Genomic DNA, 16,645 nt, shown 5'->3' with positions numbered 1-16,645 from the left:
CTCACAAGTTAGCATCAACTGCAAAATGAAATAAATGTAACACAAATTGTTAAACATCCCTCAAGACTGGTCGACTGGCAGTCTTGGTCCTGGAGGACCACCATGTTTGCAGGTGTTCTAGGCCTCCTCAAAGCACCAGCATCTGAAGAGCTGGGAGAAGCAGTTGAATTGGTCCAATGAAGGCAACAATTAAGTCATTCACCTTGTTAAATGTTAAATTGGTGTCACGATCATCATCCCTCCTCTAGAGGGAGTTCCGACCCTTTTTGTGTTTTGTTTCATTATCATGTACACCTGTCTCTGGATTCACCGTATTATTTATATCAGGTGCTCCAGAAGCTCGGCGCTCTGCATTGGAAGACGGACGCCCAGAGGCCCGCCTAGCTTCAAGTCGCCCCTGTGGTCTAAGGGCATAGGCCTCCTATCGGTGTCCTGACCAGCTGAGTCTGGGGCTCGGAACACCTGGCCTCGTCACTCACCCTTGACTTAAAGACATAGAGCTATGACTAGCATTTTTAACCATTTTATATTTTATATTTTATATTTATACTTGAATCACTGTGCTACAGCCTTGCAGTCTGTTGCAATCAGACTGATTCACAGGTCTAATAGATCAAATTGTACTTACTTCTCATATTTACCCCATAGCCAGGGGTTCTGGATCTGGTGAATGGCAGTGATACAGGCTGAAGTTTCTGGGACAGTTTTATGAAAAAGTTTATAAATGTGCCTATATGTTATGCTAGATACTGGCACAGGGATCTTTGCAAATATCCCCTCTTCAGGAAGGCCTGGAACCCAGGTGGGAGGGTAGTTTCTAAAGGCAGGCAAAAAAGGGTTTCTTGAAAAGGTTGGGTGACTGTCAAAAGAAATTCCCGGGATGGAATTGTTCACTCTCCTGAAAAAAAAAAAATGATCATAAAAGTTAATAAGGTACATAAGGAGCTGCAGATTTCCCAGACCTTTACACATGGGGACAACTGTAATTCTTGCACAACTGTTCAGGAGACAAGTAATGTCTCTGTGTCCTGCATTTGACTTTGATGTATTTTGTCCTATCAACCCCAGCACACAAACTACCCTAAAACTAGACCAAATGTTTTCCCAGGAGCAGAAATTTACTATTACATACTGGAGAGATAAAACAGAACTACCTCTGATCCCTTGTTAACTCCATTCAAGACACAAGACCAGTGAGACATGAGAACAAACATGTCAGTAGTGGCCTCCTCTATAGCTAAAAATGTTGCTCACTAATTTTCAGTGTAATAAATTCTCCAGTCCTCTAATTATTTCATATCTGTTTATTGAATACTTATTTTTGTAGCTAGTGGTGGCTAAGGTTGTCAGCTTTTACTCATCTGCTGCTGAAGATGGGCAAAAACAGATGTCCTAAAAATTTGCAGCTGTAAAATTGCTTAAGGACACCTGCATTTTCTTTATTATTCCCACCCCCATTCCCCGAAGAGAAAACTGTGTAAACAGAAAGCTGAAATACTATTTTAAGCCAGAGTGGTCCAGATTTGGTTCTGAAGGTTCGGTGTCTATGTTGGATGTTACGAAACTTGGGTAAAATGGGTCAAACAAGCCAATAAGCTGATTAAGCTCATCAAAGGCAAAATGTGGGAACTAAACTTGCAGACTTGTCGGCTGCCCAGGGCTGGAGCACTCTGTTTAACGGAAATAAAATGCATCAAGTAGGACTGGATCTTGCACAGAGATACACAAGATAGGGGAACTCACTGCAAATTCCTTGAAAGACGCACATCGGAGAAGAAGCGTGGTCTTCGGCGAATGCTTCTAGTGAAGCCAGTTTTCACGTTGCGCTGAGTGAACTTCTTCAAGTCCACATTGTAGATCACGTCTTTCAAAGAGAAGGCTTGGTTCCACATGCCCTTCTCAAATGCTGCGTTCAAGTAAGTGGCAATTGGCTGTTTAAAACAGAAAGCCACAGATTAGCCTGCTTAAAATGACAATGGAAATGTTAAACAAACCCAGAGGAAAAACAATTAGAACTACTGCAGTTGAAAGTTAGTAATTCATTTTATTACCTGCATGCACTTTTAAAATAAGAAATAAATCCCGACTACACAATGCATGGAAGTTCTAACTTTTCTGAAGCAGCAAGAGGATTGTATGTAAACTTAGTGACGGTGCTTAATGGCATCAATTTAAATTCTTAATCCATGGAAGTTTACAAAAGGGTACGTCTGCATACTTATAGTTCTGAAAAAACTGAGATTGAATTTATAATAATAATAATAACTTCTTACACTTATATAGCATTTTTCTGGACACTCCACTGAAAGTGCTTTACAGGTAATGGGGACTCCCCTCCACCACCACCAATGTGCAGCATCCACCTGGATTATGCAACGGCAGCCATAGTGCCATAGTGTGCCAGTACACTCCCCACACACCAGCTATCAGTTTAGAGGAGAACAGAGTAATGAAGCCAATTCATAGATGGAGATTATTAGGAGGCCATGATCTGTTAGGGTCAGAATGCCAGGGTTACACACCCCTACTCTTTTTGAGAAATGACCACAGAGAGTCAGGACCTCTGACTTAGCTTCAGGACCTGCTTAGCTTCAGTAGGCTGCCAGTTGTGAGTTGCAGGGTGATATGGCTGCTGGCTGCAGGGTGATTATGGAGCATTTTAAACTTAGAAAATTGTAACAGGGCTGCTTTCTTCCAATTACTGTCTCCTTTACCTCCTGGTAGGTATTCCAGCTTTCCTCCTCTTGCCAGTATATGACCCAGTCCACGTGGAAGGAGTAACTGGTGACTGGATCTGAGGTGGTGGCCAGTCTTCGTGCTTTGTTGTATATCAAGCTGTTTTTAATTAAGAGGGTCTGCAAGTCCAACTCCCAGCTCGCTGAAGCTTCTGGGCTGTTCAGTAAAGAAGGAATTACTTTTGTAAAGATAAATAATAAATAAAAAAATAATCCTTACACTTATATAGTGTTTTTCTCGACACTCCACTCAAAGCTTGTCACTCAACTTTACAGGTAATGGGGACTCCCCTCCACCATCACTGATGTGTAGCCCCCACCTAGATGATGTGATGGCAGGTTGCTACGAAGATAAGTCATAGGGGTGCAAAGATGCATTTGAGACAATTGAAAAACAATGTATGAAGTAAGGTTTTGCATTTACTTCAGACAGGACACAAAAAAATACAAGCAATGTGTAAATATCCAATGCTAGTACATATGAAGTAAAGAATGAGAATATTAATATTTTTATAAAGCTGTAAAACAGAACCATCCTGGCATACTAGTTTCTAGTGCTGTGCTCACATTATGAAAGTGAAGCATCTCAAGCCTTAATAATGATCTCCTCCTAAATCTTTCTCTGTATTAAAACCAGGACTGTTTGCCACAAATCCCTTCAGGTTGTAGAATAACAATAAGAATAACATCTGAATGGTGACAGGTTGCTATGCAGGGTACTGCACCCTGGGTTTAATTCGGGACCAGAGGTGCTGTCTGCGTGAAGTCTCTACGTTCTCCCCATGTTCATGCGGGTTTCCTCCAGGTGCTCTGGTTTCCTCACACAGTCCAAAAACATACTGGAAGGTTAATTGGCTTCCTGGAAAATTGGCCTGGGTGTAAGTGTGTGAGTGTTTGTGTGTGCCCTACCATGGGTTTGGCCAGGTTAGGCTCCACCTCCCTCCTGATCCTGTACTGGAGGAAGCTAGATAACAGATGGACAGGTTGCTGCCATTCTGCCTTAGACAAACTCCAAACAGAAAGCCGACAGACTGGCAAATCAAATCAGCCTACTAATTAGCATACCGTTTTTTTTCCAACAAGTCTATACAGCACTACGTACCCCACCGTTATCATTAACATGGTGCTTATCCTGCTGACATCTGTGGCAAGCAGCAGCCTCTCCTACAAGCAAGAGGGGCAAGGTGAGGAATGAACACACACAGCTGCTCTCACCCCGGACGAGATGCCAGTCCATTGCAGGGACAGAGAAAGCAACACGTTTAGAACAGCCTCTCAAACCTGTATTTCGGAGGTTGAGGAAACCTGACCACATGAAGAACACCCGTATGAAGACAAGGAGAGCACGCAAACTAGAGCACATGATATGATACTGGAAAAATGGATATGGACACCATAAGCAGAAAAGAAGACGACACTTTCCCCTTCCTGTCCCCCAAACCAGCGGTCGTACCTTTCCTTCAAGGTGGCTGTGTCGACGGTGTGGTTGCAGTACAAGGCTTCCAGGTGTTGCTGGGCAGAGTGTGAGATGCTGACCCACTGCTTAGACTGGGATTCCCTGAGCTGCCAGTGGTAGGGACGGGGCGTGTGGTGTCGGGGGCACATGGCTCCTAAGAAGCAGCTCCCATAGAAGAATTCTGTGCACACGAGAATGCCATCCTTCTGATGGACATGAAATTGCACCACTCCTTGCCGAAAAACTTCCTGTCCCAATAAAAGTGACATAAATTGACATTATAAAGGTACAAAGGCACCAAAATGGCAAACATCCTGAATGAGAATATTTAATATGATTAACTGAATAGTAAAAGGACAATACGTACCATTACATATGGACTTCGTACACAATTCTATTTAAAAACACAAGATTGTTTCTGGCCACCAGCAACTGAACCAGAGCTCAATTTGTGCAGGATATATTGCCAGATATTTGATTGCAGAATAAGTACATCATCAAAGATAACATTTCTAGTTTCTGTCCTGAGATTTCTTATATTAAACATTATGATATGTCTCATGATGTATTAAGGTGGCACAGTGCTTGTTATTGCTGCCTCACAGTGTTGGGGCCCTGTGTTCAATTCTGGGAGCTTGGCTGCTGTCTGTTTGAAGATCGTATATTCTCCCTGTATTCATGTGGGTTTTCTCTGGGTGCTCCACTTTCCTCCCTCAATCCAAAGACATACTGGTAGATTGATTGGCTTCTGGGAAAACTGGCTCTGGTGAGAGTGTCTGTGTTTGTGCTTGTGTGTGTGCTGGCGACCTGTCCAGGGCCTTCCACCCATTGCTTCCCAGCGAAGCTGAACTGGATAAAGAGGCTAGAAAATGAATGGATTGACTGTATTTGCATGAGCACTACAGCAGTTTTTGGGAGTCCAGCTTTAGAGCAAGACTGAGGTGTGTTAATCAGGTAGTACTTGTTATATCTTGCCAGCAGCCATATCACTCTGCAACTCACAACTGGCAACCCACTGAAGCTAAGCAGGTGTGAGCCTGGTCACTACCTGGATGGGAGACCTTCTGGAAACAACTAAGGTTGCTGCTGGAAGAGTTGTTAGTGGGGCCAGCAGGGAGCACACAGCCTGAGGTCCATGTGGGTCCTAATGCCCCAGTATAGTGATAGGGACACTATACTGTAAACAGACGCCGTCCTTCGGATGAGACGTAAAACTGAGGTCCTGGCTCTCTGTGGTCATTAAAAATCCCAGGGCCTTTCTCGAAAAGAGTAGGGGTGTAACCCCGGTGTCCTGGCCAAATTTCCCATTGGCCCTTACCCTTACTAATAATCCCCATCTATGAATTGGCTTCATTACTCTCCTCTCCACTGATAGCTGATGTGTGGTGAGCATTCTGGCGCACTATAGCTGCCATCTCATCATCCAGGTAGGGCTGCACATTGGTGGTGGTGGGAGTCCCCATTACCTGTAAAGCGCTATATAGGTCTAAGGAATTATTATTATTATATGCTACAAGAAACACAGATGAAGAGGCATTATCCAAATCTGGAGAGAAAGGTTGGCCCTTAGCCACTATGGCAGAAGTAGTTTGGTGAGTTTGATGTGGAAAAATATGGTCTTACTCTGCCTGACTTCTTCAGGACTTTGAAGGCCTCAACGAGCCTGGCAGTATGATTGCACTCACCTGCTTTGCAGGAGTCGTCAGTTTTGGGGCTACTGAAACAGGCTGCTCTCGGGTGCATGGTGAAAGCAAGCATACTCCCTGCCTGAGGCTTTTTGCTCTCTTACGTTGAACCCGTGGCACTCGGTGAGTTTTCATGTCACCACCACAAGGACACCATCTGTGCAGGAACTTCCCCAAGAAGGAAAGACCTGTGAAAGAACAAAAAAATGTTTGACTGAAACACTCTTTGTCCACAATGTTAGAATCCACAATGCTCTTTGTATGCCAGACTCCACATGAAGATAAGATTTCCAGATTGAGTCCCTGGCTAGATTGAGTCCCAGAAACACAATTTCAGTGAAATCCCCGATAATGAAGGTTAAGTAAAATGTAATGTTTGATGTTCCGAAACAGTACAATGACTACCTGTCAAACCAAAGCAAGATTCTGTACTTATAGCAAAACCAGCAGTCAGCTACACTTGAGTAAGAATTCCAACGACTCATGTGTATAGACTTAACAAAGAGCCAGCTATTCTGCTGTTTAAATGCTGATGGAGAAGTAAAAGTCGGCCCTTTTAGCTATAAATAAATATAAATAGTGTTTGTATTAGCTGTTGTCTCCTATTGATAATATAACATTTCAAGAATTCTGGGCATTCTTTAATAAAGCTTAAGGTAAAAAAAGGTGAAAAAGAACATGCCCCTAATCTGATACCTGAAAAACCCACCTTTACTTTTCTCAAAGATGAAACAATCCTTATATAACAAAAATGCATTTCAATGTGTTAAAATACAAAGAGATTAAGTGTTCTCAACTGGCTGATTTGTTTTTTGTTGTGACAATAAATAATGGGGAAAAAATGAAAATAATGATGAATTGCCACTTTGAGCATTATGTACATAGTCCAAACCATGGGTTTCTGCTTTAATGGGAATCATTATAGTAGCATCCCACCCTTGGACAAACCAAATGTTCAATGCATGACTTTAGCTGTTAGTTTTTGTACATACTGTACATGAAATAAAACTTTTTAATAGTATTGCATCATATTTTAAGGGAATTATACACCCACAAGCTTTCGAACTGTGGATCCTTTAACAATAGCTACAAATTTGCTTAACAACACTAGTTCACACTAACGTGGGATAACGATGTTTAAATCCTGCCTTCAGAAGTCGATGGTGACGCCAACATTTATATACTGAGAAATGCTTCAAATGATAAGCAAAGAACAAGATAGCAGAAATTATATTTTGGCTAGGCAGCCAGGTTGTAACTTTCAACATAGTCAAGATAAATCGTCAAAACGACGAGTACAGACGCAGACGGAGGACTTCCCCAACTACCCAGAGCTTGCAAAATAAGTTTCACTTTCTAGTTCTTCGCTGTTTCGTTAGATGCACAATTAATTCTCTAAAAACTGCAGTGCCACGGAATACAAAATACTGTACGTTAGCAAACCTGTTATTTTCCTGGTCTTGTAGGTTTCCCAAAAAAGAGACTGGACTGGTTCAGTCACATTTCAGTCAAAATTGTTTTTTTTTAAATGTTTTTTAACCCTCCCGAAAGCAGACTATGTTTTTGCATTTATCTACTGTATACCTATTAGACAAATCTATCTTTGATATACAAGTTCGACATTGATGTTCTGTAAATTTGTGGAATACGGTGCTACAGTAGTATTTAAAATGAATTTCCGTGAACGGGCTAATAAAGTAAGCGTTTCAAACTCAAATTTCTACTAATGAAGCAAATATTGAAACAAAAAAAAAAAACCCGCACTATTCGGGCAGAAAATCCTCTTAATGGTAACATAATAATCCAAACTACCTTCGTCGTCAAAGGCGGAGATGAGACTTACCTGCTGGAGATCAGTCAAAAGAAACCGAAACTATTTTTGCTACTTTTTATTGCAAATTCGCAAGTCATGAGTCCCTAAAGGCATGCACTTCTCTACACAGAGCAAATACAGTCATTGCGAGTCACTGGGTTTCATTTCTCACAAGTCAGCAAAATAAATGCGACAAAGTACGCAGACAAGCATTTAAAATGCGGACTGTAAAGTTCAATTATAAAATTGATCAAATATTTGTACGACTGAAGACTTCCGGCAACACGTTAAACACAGGTCCGCCATAGATCCGTTTGTCAGTAAAGCTGTAGCTATCGCATCACACGATCTTCTAGTAAACTTAAGTGTGCATAGTAAACTTTTTTTACTTCATTTTAATTGCATTAAAACAATAACAATAGCTGTATTCATCATTATTATTTTTTGGGAATCTATCATAGTGGATTACTTTGGACTAAGCGGTGTGACCCTGGATCAATTACAAGGTACGAAAAGCAGCTAACGGGGAATAATGCCGTGATCAGTACGCAGCTAGAATCCGTACGCTAGGTTAATACCAAATGCAACGAACTTCACTGCTGAAATTAGTCGTCAGCACCGAAATGAAAATGTTCTCAATTGCAAAGAACCCAATTGAATATCTGCTGCCCTCTAGAGGATGCTACGGGACTAAGTGCAACTAATCGAAACATTGTATTGCAAGGGAAAGGTCCCAGTGACAGAGCAATTTATAAATGAAATGTGGGAAATGATATCGTTACTACAAAACGATGTAAGTTCCCATCGCTGTGAAATTTATTGTAATATTCCCTAAAATTGCATTCCTATCACAATACAATAGACCTACTTTTCATGTTCATAAACCATGAAGGAAGGTGTTATATTAATAATAATTCCTTATACGCATGACACCCCCCTCCACCACCACCAATGTGCAGCATCCACCTGGATGATGCGATGGCAGCCATAGTCCAACAGTACGCTGTGTACCATTACACATCAGTGGGGAGGAGAGCAGAGTGATGATGCCAATTCATAGATCGGGATTATTAGGAGGCCATGATTGGTAAGGGCCAATGGGAAATTTGGCCAGGACGCCGGGGTTACACCCCTACTCTTTTCGAGAAGCGCCCTGGGATTTTTAATGACCACAGAGAGTCAGGACCTTGGTTTTACTTGTCATCCAAAAGACTGCACCTTTCTACAGTATAGTGTCCCTATCACTAGACTGGGGCATTAGGAACCACACAGACCGCCGAGTGGGCACCTTTTCTAGCAACAGCCTTGGTTTTTCCCCAGATCTCCCATCCAGGTACTGGCCAGGCTCACACCTGCTGAGCTTTAGTGGGCTGCCAACCACGTGATGCAGGGTGATATGGCTGCTAGCTACTGTACTTATCACTCCAGTATTACTGCTAACATACTAACACGTAGGGGCCCTGAGTATGCAATAGTGTTTTAAGGTATGCAATATATTGAGATAAATATCTAGGCATGGAAGTAAACAGGACGTGACTCTTAAGTATGTTAAGTTAGGGGTGCCACTTACTGTAAATGTTTGTTCTCCTACGGTATGTATTTTGAGGGGATGGCAAACTGGTGGTTCAAAGAAGGCAGGAATATTTAGTACAGTGGGTATGATGTGTTAGCTTATGTAGTTAAATATACAGGTTTATAAAAAATATCCCAGTCAGGGCTCCGGTAGCTTAATCTTCGGACAATCAGGGTCGTTATCAAAACTGTAACAAATCAAAAAAGTACAACAAATGTAACACGTGAAAGTGCGTGAGGTTTACCTTCATAGTATTTCGCTAGCATAAAAGTAGACTAAGTCTATTATAAAACCTGAATTAGTAATGTGTACCATCTCTACCAGCAAGCCTATCAACGACGAGTACTATGTCCTGTCCTGATGTCCTGATCTTTTCCGTCTTTAGAATTTTCGAGATGATTGACCTTGACGTCTCTTTTAGCCTAAATCAAGTACTGTACATTGAGATTAAATATAATGAAAAGTGATATATAAATTAAATGTATCATATATATATATAAATGACCCACATAATAACTAACTGATACAAACAACTCATATATTCCGAATCAAAACCACGCTCAGTTTCTGCTTGGTAAAACAACAGCTTAGTCTACAGTACCTTCCTAAGAGACCAGCTGGTCTCCCACTCTGGTCAGCAGAATATTTTCGTTGCAATTGAGCGGACAGCTGGAAACGTGACGAGACAGTACCCTACTAGCTGGTACTGAACTCAGCACGCAGCTGCGTACTAAATCGCCACGTTCGTTTCAATCGACCCTTCTTTCGCGGACAATATTTACAACACATTAGATGAAACAATTAAAACATTTGACACCGAAGCACCATCTGATGGTTATTTTGCGAATAACACTTTTCAGAATTACATCAGATGCGTGAACAGATCATTCATCATTGATCAGCCGTCTCAACTCTATTCCTCTACGGGGCCTGTTTTGTCAGTGTCTTTACATCAGGAGAGGTCACTCTCCAATGGTATTATTCCCCATTTTCTACAGCTACAGACCCGGACTTGTGATTTGTGGCCAGGGGAGAGAAATCGACTCCATGAATAAAAGAAAATAATTTGGCATTGATTGTGCCTCTATTCATAAAAATAAATAGTTTCATCTCTTTGTAGTGACTTGACGATTTGAAGTTGCTTATACAGAAACTCAGAGAGTAAATTAAGGAAGATTACCTTGTGGCTACTAGAAATCTATCAATCAGAACAAATCAGTTGACCGTATTTCAGTCAGTTGACAGCTGCAGTCTGAGTCCAGATGTGTCTCCCTCTTGGAGCTGTAGACTGAGAGGCACTGATTTGGGAACTTAAACGCTGGAGCTGTCAGGATAAGCCCAATTTATGGTGTCTCAGCTTGGGTTGCCCAGGCAATTCTGCTTATCAGAGGCCCATCTCAGAAAATTTCCTAAGAGACTGAGCCAGAGGAGTTCAAGGGTATTTTCAGTTCATGTTATGGAGGTAAAACAACTTAAAAAGTTTAGAAGCAGGAAGCCTTTCTTTTGCTTTGCCAACTGTAGCCATAAAAGTCTTAAAAATTGCATTAAAACTGCAGACATGACATGATATACAAAATGGCAAGATGTCAAATATTTGCCACATTACAGTGACAAAACATCCAACATGCTGGCTTGGGGCATTTGTTGCACAGTGTTTTCTAACAGCTCATATTTGCATGCATGTAGATTAGTAAGAGACTGGGAAGTGTGGTGCAGATAACAGTTACAGATGTGCTTTAAAATACTTCCATAAGGCCTTTCCACACAGCATGTCTTGTTAACCACCAGGGTTCACTGTTGACAAAAGTTATAAATGTGTGCTTATGATTGACTACTAAAGGATACTGTAGGTTGCAGAAATGCTGTCTTTTAACAGGACAGTTATTCCTGAATTACCCTCTATCACACAGATCTGATGTCCATCAATTAAATTTCTTTACACTATCCTGGAGTATTATATCTAAATGTAACTCATTTAAATATTTTGGAACAGACTGGCATTTTATTTTCATTGTCAAAGTTATTGAGTGCAAAGTACATTTTCTAAGACATTTATAAGAATTTGCTTTCTCAGACATACAGTAGCAGTGCAGAAGTATTTAAGCACTGTTGATTTGAACAGAGAATCACGATTAACTAAAGAACATGGTCTATTGTGCAGTCATTTCACCTTCTGTTTGAACAATAAGTTCCAAAGGTATCTGGCACTGACATGCTGTTGCAAAGCAAGCGCTGCAGTGTCAGTTTCACTGAACACCGCTGTCACGATAGTCATCCCTCCTCTTAAGGGCGCTCCGACCCTTTCGGATTTTAGTCCCCCTGTCCCCTGTTTAGCCTGTCAGTATTCAAGCCTGGCTCTCCCGCTATTCCTGGCTCACCATTGGAAGATGGATGCCCGGAAGCCCACCTACCAGCAGGTCTCTCTGAGTTCAGGGCTTGGAGTATTTGGTAAATTACGATGGACATCATGTTTCTGCTGGCAACCTGAATGAGGGATGTTGTGTATCTTTTAGTATATAAACTATTTAGCCTGCAACAGTATGTATCAGATACTGTCTGTATTGTTTAGTTAATACCACAGGCCCATCACTCATCAGCAGATGCTGCTGGTGGTTTCTGCCTGACCATATTTTTTTCAGCAGTGCACTGAGTTTGAAGTAAAAGACCACAGAGAAAGTAAATCAATTTGTTTCAGACGCCTTGTGTGATTTAAAGATGCCATACCATTGTGATGGGGAAATTAATGATTTGCCTCAGTATCTGGCAAAGAAACCACAGCTCAACGTGATAGGTACAGGTAAAGACTATGCAAGGTTCTAAGTATTGTAAAAGGAACTGCATTGTTCCAAGCATGAGGTGACATGTCCTGTCCTACCTCCATGGAGTTGTCTTTGTGAAGTCAAGTTATAAATCCTTGTAGCCAAAGCACAAGAAATAAACAGAACGTACAAATACAGAGACATTTAATAAAGCCGCATTTATAGGCATTCACCAGTCAAATATGATGAAGCCTGATAAAGTCATCCACCCCATAAACTACAGGAAAAGCTCTGGGGAAATAAATAGTAATATTGGTTTTCAGATGTCGTACAATAGGAACTTATGTACCGTAAGACTTTATCTGACTTCTACGTTGCAGCTACACCAATGTACATAATGGACAACAGCCGGTTAACTTGTTCTGTGTGGACTGACTTACCACAAGTGCTTACTCCAGTACTAGAATGATCCTTTATGACAGAATAGACTGTCACAGCAAAATACATTTTTACTTTATGGATATATTGAGGGTGGGAAATAGACCCAGAAGTCAAATCATTTCGTCATAAGCTTTGTATGAAAAGTTTACAACGCAAATAAAGGAGAATATTTTAACTATGTTCAAATTTGCCATACACACAAGTAAGTGAAATCATTCTCATTCCCCTTCTGTGCTCTCTGGCTCAGAGTACAATACACATCTCCTCTCGTACAGTCATTGTCACCCTATGTTATTACCATGAGTGGATGTTTATGAGTAGCTATTGCTAGTTGTGACCATGGAAAATTCTTCATAGAAAAGCTTCCACTTTTGGGCTAGTGGCTATTCCTGATAATGTTATCCTTTCAGCTATCCCTGAGATGTCACACACAGCGTTTTTTCTACAAACTATTGTTTTGTAAGTCATGCAGGATAAATGTTTCAGCTAAATAAAAACAGTAATCCGTTTTCTCATATTTATAGTAGCAACTGCCAAAAACCTGTCAGAAGGATGTAAACTGATACATTTTCATTTGCACCATCTTCACAAAGACTTTGGAAAAGGATTTGTAGTTCTCACAGCACACTGATAATAGCTATCAGGCTGTGGTCAGCAGCACTAGTTCTCCAGTATCAAGTTCCTGCAAGTTTTAGCAGCAGCTTTCAAACAGCACTTGATTAAGACCCAGATTTAACTTTTTGTCAGCTCAGTTCAATTCAGTCATTTAAAGTCTGAGATGAAGTGGAAACCAGAAACTATAGTGGTACTCTAGGAAAAGTTACCTACGTCTGGCCATCAATTTCCATCTCTCTAGGTCTTAGATCTCTGTGTATTCAACACTCTAATATCCCATTTTGATTATATCGTACTTCCAGGATAAAATAATTATTGATTTCCTGGAATAGATGCTTCCTAGACATTAGGGACCAGGAAAGCCAATGTACTATGAATGACTCAGGCCACAGGCTGTTCCTTGCTGCTGGTACTCCAAGGGTTATAGAAAGGCAAGATGAAGTAGCAATCATTGTCAACATAAGTCATTGGCTCTTGAGAGTAACCCTGAGCAGGAACATAAGGATAGAAGAGGCAGACAGTTTTGTGGCAATTTTGGACAGTAAAAACAAGAAAATAATACTAAGGTAGCATGGTAGCACAGTGGTTAGCTTTGCTGCCTTGCAGTACTGGGGCCCTGGGTTCAATTCCTGACCTGGGGTTCGATCTGGGTGGAGTATGTATATTCTCCCCATGATTGTGTGGGTTTCCTTCAGGTACTCTAGTTTCCTCCCACAGCCCAAAACTGGGACTGTAGGTTAATTGGCTTCTGGGATAAACTGGTATATCGGTCTTGGTGTGAATGCTTGTGTTTGTGTCCGTGTGCTGATGGACTGGCATGCTGTCCAGAGAGTATCCTGCCCTGTGCCCATTGCTTGCCAGGTTAGGTGTTGGCTCCCCTTTGACCCTATATTGAGTAAAATGGATGGCTGGAATACTATGCTAGAAACCCTACCCAACCAGAATGTTGCCATTATTGAAGGGATTCTGGGAAAATTAAAGCATTATTGTTAGTAAAGAGAACAGGTAAGGACTTATGAAATTGATATTGGGAGAATAATTATACCCTAGGGGATGCAAACAGAAGAGAAACAGCAAAGAGTGTAGAATACAAGGCAAGGTAGGTCATGATGAAACTGTGCAGTATACTAGATAGAAGTGCGTTAGTTCTCCCTCCAGTCTCTTATCTCAGAATTGAAAATGAGGATCGTACCAGGCATACAGGATCAAGGGTATCTCTTGTGCTATGCAAACACTGATTGCATAGCTCCAATTTCGTATTTACTAAAGGTCCTGTACAAGGCAAATGTTTCCTGGTTTATGTATCACAGTGACCTTGAGAATGTGTGAAACTCACAGCTTCACAAACACGGCTGAATACAACAGAAAATGAGCTGCATAAAAATCAGAACATCCAGGCACAGAACAATTGAATACAAAAATGCTGTTCCCAGTGTTTCCAACTGTTGAAACATTTTCCAAACCTAGAAGATAAAAAGCTGGAATTTCTGGTAACCCTGGTGAGACAGTGTACAGTGAAAACAAGTTAATGTTGTCATTGTTAGAAGCCCATTATTACAGCACTGAAGCCTTTGCTAAACATGTCTGTTCGTCACCTTTTAGCATTTCATTTAATTAGATACGTTCTAATTTAGGTTGTAGTTTGTTTTCTGTATTTATATGGTTTAAAACAATGTACAGCAAACTTAAAGGTTTGGTATGTGTTGTAGCTTGTGATAGCATAATGTTTAAGCAATGGTAAAACAAATGTTTATATCTTTAACAAAACTAATGTTTTGCTACATAACAATATTTAAAACCTTACAGACAAACCAGAACAGGTCACCTAAGCCTATCTGTGCCTGAAACATACTTTCAAGCATCACACATGAGATCCAACCAACTACTAATACCATTCAGAATTTACTAGAGGAGTTATCAGATTTTTTTCAGTATTTGGTGATGGGTTTCCAGTCAAGCAGATTTGTTCTTTAATACAATTTAACTTTAGTTGGTTTTAAACATGTTTTGATTGGCTCTGTGATGACTGTCCTTTATCATTTACTTCCTGTGTAGAGTATAGTTTGAATCATCAGAGCTGAATGGTAATTGTGAGAAGTTTTTTAAACTAGTTTTTAAAAGTACACTTGAGGTGAGGTGTAAAATAAAGTATTAGAATGAGGTGATTAACGAGTGTTTTATCTTTTGTTATATAAAGTGGCTTAAAAACTCCAACAACATTATCACGTACCAGTACTTGTTTTCCTATTTTTGCCTCTTATGCAGAAACTTGTTAGTGTTAAACTGCTTATCTATCCCTAATGATTGTACTGTACTTCACCCACAGTGCCTAAGGCGTATCTTTTCACTAACGGCAGACTGTCTGGAGAAATCCAGGCCATACTCAATGAACAATCTGAATAATCTACCGAATAACACATACCGAAACAGCTGGTTTCAATTTTATGTAATAGGGTGAGTAATTTTAGCCACTTTGTGGCTAAAATTGGAAAATCACACTGATTTCCATTCATTGAGATAGCCTTGCTAAATGTGATGGCTACAGGTAAAGGCTATGCAAGGTTCTAAGTATTGTAAAAGGAACTGCGTTGTTCCAAACATGACATGGCATGTCTTGTCCTACCCCCATAGAGTTGTCTTTGTGAAGTTATAAATTATAAAAGCCAAAGCACAAGAAATAAACAGAACATGCAAATACAGAGGCACCAAATAAAGCCACGTTTATATCAGAACAAAAGAGAGCATGTCCTCCCCCCCTTATACAATTCCACAATTATCTCAAATGCCTTACTTACCAATCAACTTCTAATTATTTCAAAATACAATCCCACATTAGTATCGACAAACTCCTCAATTATCTCCAGCTCTGCGTATCGCAAGGAGCATCTTCCATCCATTCTCTTTTCATTTCCGAGAAAAGCCTTATCATGTCTCAATTGTAATGCCAGTTTCTTTTTTACCTCCATGAAACTTGACCAGAACCTGGAATTTCCACTTCCAGTTTTTCTTTTTGGATAAGCATATCCTGCTAAGCCATCTCTCAAAGCATTCCCAACTACCTCATTACTTGGACACTGGTAATCAGATTCTTATTGTGCACACAGCACAACCAGTGTGGGTGTTCTGAAATGGGCATCCTTCTATCTAATTGTGCAAAGACATCCAACAGCTCAGGCCACTCAGTGTGCCATTTCTCCCAGTGTCTTCAAATTTCTCTTTAGATCTTTTCTGCACTGTAGGTTTGGTATCCCACTTGAACCAGCCCTAGGTTCTTTTAGAGGTCCTACTCACAAGCAGATGATGCCAAATTTCGCTTAAGCATTCACACTTTCTCAGACATTTAATTCTGGGGCATTATTATTCTTCACAAATTCAGGAATTGTGATCGTATACATTGTGCTCCTGAAATTATGTGTGATTGGATGCCCTAAAACATGACATGCAGGTGAAAAGTTCCCCCCTAATAATAGTAATATAGCAAAGCTTTCTTCTGTATTCTTAAATGTTGCAGCTGCCCCCTGCTACTGTCTGTCTGGGATCCAGATAACATTCTGCACACTTGCTTGGG

At 40.7% G+C, this 16,645-nt stretch overlaps 1 protein-coding gene across 2 annotated transcripts in view; it reads right to left on the bottom strand.

Moving 5' to 3' along the window:
• LOC107077485 (protein mono-ADP-ribosyltransferase TIPARP-like) overlaps positions 1-16,645 on the bottom strand; it is a 28,752-nt gene that overhangs the window by 1,963 nt on the left and 10,144 nt on the right. Inside the window, exons 1-6 of one of the 2 annotated variants that reach the window (XM_015348424.2) lie at positions 7,720-8,311; positions 5,877-6,064; positions 4,189-4,439; positions 2,715-2,892; positions 1,744-1,931; positions 629-898 (exon numbers count right to left, since the gene is read on the bottom strand). In XM_015348424.2, coding sequence (XP_015203910.1) covers positions 629-898; positions 1,744-1,931; positions 2,715-2,892; positions 4,189-4,439; positions 5,877-6,011 — 1,022 coding nt within the window. In that variant the 5' untranslated portion in view covers positions 6,012-6,064; positions 7,720-8,311. Of the gene's footprint in view, positions 1-628; positions 899-1,743; positions 1,932-2,714; positions 2,893-4,188; positions 4,440-5,876; positions 6,065-7,719; positions 8,312-16,645 lie in introns of those variants that run through there. The other variant, XM_069195556.1, reaches the window with a different exon arrangement.

This window comes from Lepisosteus oculatus, chromosome 11 (assembly GCF_040954835.1).
Source record: "Lepisosteus oculatus isolate fLepOcu1 chromosome 11, fLepOcu1.hap2, whole genome shotgun sequence".
NCBI classification, from domain to species: Eukaryota; Metazoa; Chordata; class Actinopteri; order Semionotiformes; family Lepisosteidae; genus Lepisosteus; species Lepisosteus oculatus.
The sequence above is the reverse complement of the archived record's forward strand: the minus strand, read 5'-3'. Positions and strand labels throughout refer to the sequence as shown.